We start from the raw sequence: 4,702 nt of genomic DNA on the forward strand, positions 1-4,702 counted from the left end.
CTTTGGCCACCTCATGCGAAGAGCTGACTCATTGGAAAAGACCCCGATGCTGGGAAAGATTGAGGGCAGGAGGAGAAGGGGACGACAGAGGATGAGATGGTTGGATGGCATCACCGACTCAATGGACATGAGTTTGGGTAGGCTCTGGGAGTTGGTGTTGGACAGGGAGGCCTGGCATGCTGCGGTTCATGGGGTCACAAAGAGTCAGACACGACTGAGCAACTAAACTGAACTGAAAATCACTGCTAATGGTGACTGCGGCCATGAAATTAAAAGATGCTTGCTCCTTGGAAAAAAAGCTATGACCAATCTAGACAGCATATTAAAAAGCAGAGACATTACTTTACCAACAAAGGTCCATCTAGTCAAAGCTATGGTTTTTCCAGTAGTCATGTATGAATATGAGAGTTGGACTATAAAGAAAGCTGAGTGCCGAAGAATTGACGGTTTTGAACTGTGGTGTTGGAGAAGCCTCTTGGGAGTCCCTTGAACTGCAAGGAGATCCAACCAGTTCATCTTAAAGGAGATTAGTCCTGGGTGTTCATTGGAAGGACTGATGTACTTTGGCTCACCTGATGCGAAGAACAGATTTACTGGAAAAGACCCTGATGCTGGGAAAGACTGAAGGCGAGAGAAGAAGGGGATGACAGAGGATGAGATGGTTGGATGGCAACACCAACGCAATGGACATGAATCTGAGTAGGCTCCAGGAGTTGGTGATGGACAGGGAAGCCTGGAGTGCTGCAGTCCATAGGGTTGCAGGGTTGGACTCAACTGAGTGACTGAACTGAACTGGAATTTATAAGTATTCTAATTTTCTTCTATTTAACTGTAACCATCAACTCACACTCCAACCTTCCTACCATCCTTTAGCATTTGGGGCAGTAGGTAATATATCTCAAGATACTAAGAAATAAATTTTCACTTACCATAAAATTGGATCATTAGCAAGTTCACTGAAGCGTTTACACACACAAGCTGCTCTACAAAGATCCTGTTCCAGCAAATACGAGAAGATTTTTAGAACCACTTCATCTGGCAGTTTCTCCTGAAGATACTGTTCAGCAGGTGCTGCTATAAAAAGATTAACAAACAGAACATAATCTATCATGCTAGCAAAGACTTTCTCATTATTTAAAGAGCACAATTTTCATTTTGTTAAATGAAGAGCTTTTATTTTTTGATGACTATCATTTTATAAGCATGTGCTTTCAGAGATGACACGCATTTATTTTCTTTTCTCTTAACAGTATTCTTTTAGCTAGTATGTACCATTTCAGTAACTGGTTACAATAAATATACAAAAAAGATTTTTATACAACAATTACAGTCAAAGATGGAGAAGGTCAGGGTTCTCAGGTTTATTCTGTAATAACTGCTTTCTAAATCTCAAATGTGTAAATAAACATTTAATTTTAATTTTTTATCAAACAAAATTTAAAAGAACTATTTAATCCTATTCCTTAACTTTCTCAAAGGAAATACCTGATAGATCTTGTGATTTTCCAGAAACTCTTGCACGTTTTGCACGATGACCAAAAAAGTTTTCTGTAGTTGAAGTTGAAGCACCCTTGAAAAACAAAATGAAAACTAGTTAAGCAAATATTTTTACCCATAATCATTACTTCTAAAAAATGATGACAGTCCCGTCTGTTTCCTAACAATTCTTTCATTATACACAGAACAACAGACATTTAACCTACCTCCATACTGCTCTTGGTAGGACACGCTGTTCTTTTTGGCAAAAGAGTTTTCCTACGAAGTTGGTATGGACTATTTTGTGCACCAGGACCGGATTCTTCTGCAACCATATCTGCAGGTACATCATCATCTGTTATAAACAAAAATAATATGAAAATGACACCCATTTTTAAGAAAAAGCCCTATGGATTCAGTAAATTTATAAAAAACTTTGTAATATATATTTTTTTGGGGGGGGGATAGTTTTTATACAAAATTCTAGTCATCTGGATAACCATTTGAGAAGTCTTGGATTTCTATTTCATTTCTTACTTCAAAATAAATTTCACAATGCTTACCTACAATAAAAATAAATAAAATCATGAAAAGAAAAGAAAACTATTTTTTATAATGTGAAAGTGGGAAAGTTCTTTAAAGGTATGACACAGAACTTGGAAGGCATTTTTAAAAACGGTGAGGAGGATGTTCACTTGCTGAGTGAGTACGAGTGAGTACTGCATGGTTAAGAGTACAAGCAGGGTGAGAAGTGTGTCAATGGAGACAGACAGTTCAGTATAGATTATGAATACCAAGTAGGACAGTGTAGATTCAGTATAGACACCAAGTGGGATAAAAAGGGCATCCATGCAGAGGCTGGTCTGGCATACAGTGTTGGCGCTCAAGAGGGGTAAGAAGGAGGAGGTCTGTGTGTGGAAAGGGTGACAGAAAAGGCTATCGCACACGAGAGGGAAAAGGTGGAACTGGAAGCTTGGTAACATCAAGGGACTGATCAAATAATTAAGTAGAATGGAAGCCAGGGTTCTGAGAAGAGTCAAAATATAAATAGAGTGTATCTTACACTGTTGGACTGGAATTTTCAATGTGAACTCATTGTTTTTAAAAGATAGATACAGAAATAGGTAAGCACATTCAAATAAATGTATAAATGTTTGGAAATGTGTGGATTATACACGTGTGTAACAAAGCCTGGAAGCAGTGCTACTCCAATAGCAATGAGCATGACCAGTATTTGGATATTTGCTTCTGAATACTTTCTTACTTCTTTATAAAAGGGATAAGGGCTCCTTGGAGAAATGGCTGATTCTAGGTTGAGAGAAATGCAAGGTGAACCTGAAATATCTTGTGGCAGAAACAAGAAACTGCGGAATGATGAGGACATGTCAAAAGAACACTGAATGGACTTCCCTGGTGGTCCAGTGGTTGCGAAGCCACTTTTCAGTGCAAGGGACACAGATTCCCCTGGTCAGAGAACTAAGATCCCACATGCCTTGGGGGGTAACTAAGCCCATGTACTGAAACTAGAGAGGCCTGCATGCCGCAACTAGAAAAAGCCCGCATGACAGCCAAAAAAGAAAAAAACGAATACTGAGATCAGCCCGAATGATCACCCACTAGCTAGCAAAATTATGCTGAAGTATCAAAACTCATGATAGTAAAGGGATTATAACCTACTGAATGGACAACCTGTAAATTCATTCTACTATAAATAAAGGAATAAATGGAATTTGATAGGAATGAGATGTTTAAAGTACCCCCCCGCCACAAATACTAAGTAGAAAGGGAAAAATCATAACTCTATAGTAGAAATGCCAATCAAACACTGTCTTAATCAAGTGACCAAAGTAAACATCATTCATAAGACATACTGAAGCTGTGTGTCATCTCAGAGTATGAAAGAACACAGCATCACTTCTGTGATATTCCTGACAAAGATACGTAACCTAAATCTATTGGGAATATCAGAATTATGAGGAATCATTAGGGAAAATCCGAATTTGTTCTAATTGGTTTTTAATAACCTTCAAATTATCAAAGTTGAAAGTCAAGGAAAAGCCTAAGGAACTGTTCCAGATGGAAGGACATTGAAAAGATATGTAAACTCATTGCAACCTGTGGTTCTGAACTAGATCCTTTTGTTTAAAGGTTTGTTTTTAGGACAAGAGTGAAATACTTCAATTAGTGAAACCTGAATGGAGATCTAAAGACAGTAATGCGTCAGTACTAACTTTCTGATTTTAATAGGTATAGCATGATTATATAGGTGAATATCCTTGTTATTAGGAAATACACACTAAAGTATTAGGAGGTGACAGGACAAAGCTGGAAACTTATTCTTGAAGGGTTCAGGGTGGGGGGAGGGGAACTTCTTTGTACTGTTCTAAACTCTTTCCTAAGTTTAGATTGTTTAAAAATGAACTAATAAATTTGAGTAACATGTTTACATTTAAAAATTCTGCTTAGGAAATGAAAACCATAGAGATAGTTAAAAGAAACAACACAATTAGGAAAAATAACCCACTCCAGTATTCTTGCCTCAATAATTCCAGGGATAGGAAAGCCTGATGGGCTAGTTTATGGGATAGCAAAGAGTTGGACATGACTGAGACACTCACACACACATTTGTTAACATGTGTCACAAAAGGGTAATTGAAAAAGCAAGAGAGTTCCAGAAAAACATCTATTTCTGCTTTATTGACTACGCCAAAGCCTTTGACTGTGTGGATCACAATAAACTGTGGAAAATTCTGAAAGAGATGGGAATACCAGAACACCTGATCTGCCTTTTGAGAAATCTGTATGCAGGTCAGGAAGCAACAGTTAGAACTGGACATGGAACAACAGAGTGGTTCCAAATAGGAAAAGGAGTTCGTCAAGGCTGTATATTGTCACCCTGTTTATTTAACTTCTATGCAGAGTACATCATGAGAAACGCTGGACTGGAAGAAACACAAGCTGGAATCAAGATTGCCGGGAGAAATATCAATAACCTCAGATATGCAGATGACACCACCCTTATGGCAGAAAGTGAAGAGGAATTCAAAAGCCTCTTGATGAAAGTGAAAGTGGAGAGTGAAAAAATTGGCTTAAAGCTCAACATTCAGAAAACGAAGATCACGGCATCTGGTCCCACCACTTCATGGGAAATAGATGGGGAAACAGTGGAAACAGTGTCAGACTTTATTTTTCTGGGCTCCAAAATCACTACAGATGGTGACTGCA

At 38.2% G+C, this 4,702-nt stretch overlaps 1 protein-coding gene across 1 annotated transcript in view; it reads right to left on the reverse strand.

Annotated features, from left to right (window-relative positions):
- Nucleotides 1–1,826, reverse strand: part of FBXO11 (F-box protein 11) — a 28,348-nt gene extending 26,522 nt beyond the window's left edge. Inside the window, exons 1-3 of the mRNA XM_010838649.1 lie at nt 1,704–1,826; nt 1,486–1,570; nt 930–1,074 (exon numbers count right to left, since the gene is read on the reverse strand). Of these exons, the coding sequence (XP_010836951.1) occupies nt 930–1,074; nt 1,486–1,570; nt 1,704–1,811 (338 nt within the window). The 5' untranslated portion in view covers nt 1,812–1,826. The remainder of the gene's footprint in view (nt 1–929; nt 1,075–1,485; nt 1,571–1,703) is intronic.
- Between the last annotated feature and the right edge of the window lie 2,876 nt (nt 1,827–4,702).

This window comes from Bison bison, unplaced genomic scaffold (assembly GCF_000754665.1).
Source record: "Bison bison bison isolate TAMUID 2011002044 unplaced genomic scaffold, Bison_UMD1.0 scf7180017864101, whole genome shotgun sequence".
In the NCBI taxonomy this organism is placed as follows: Eukaryota; Metazoa; Chordata; class Mammalia; order Artiodactyla; family Bovidae; genus Bison; species Bison bison.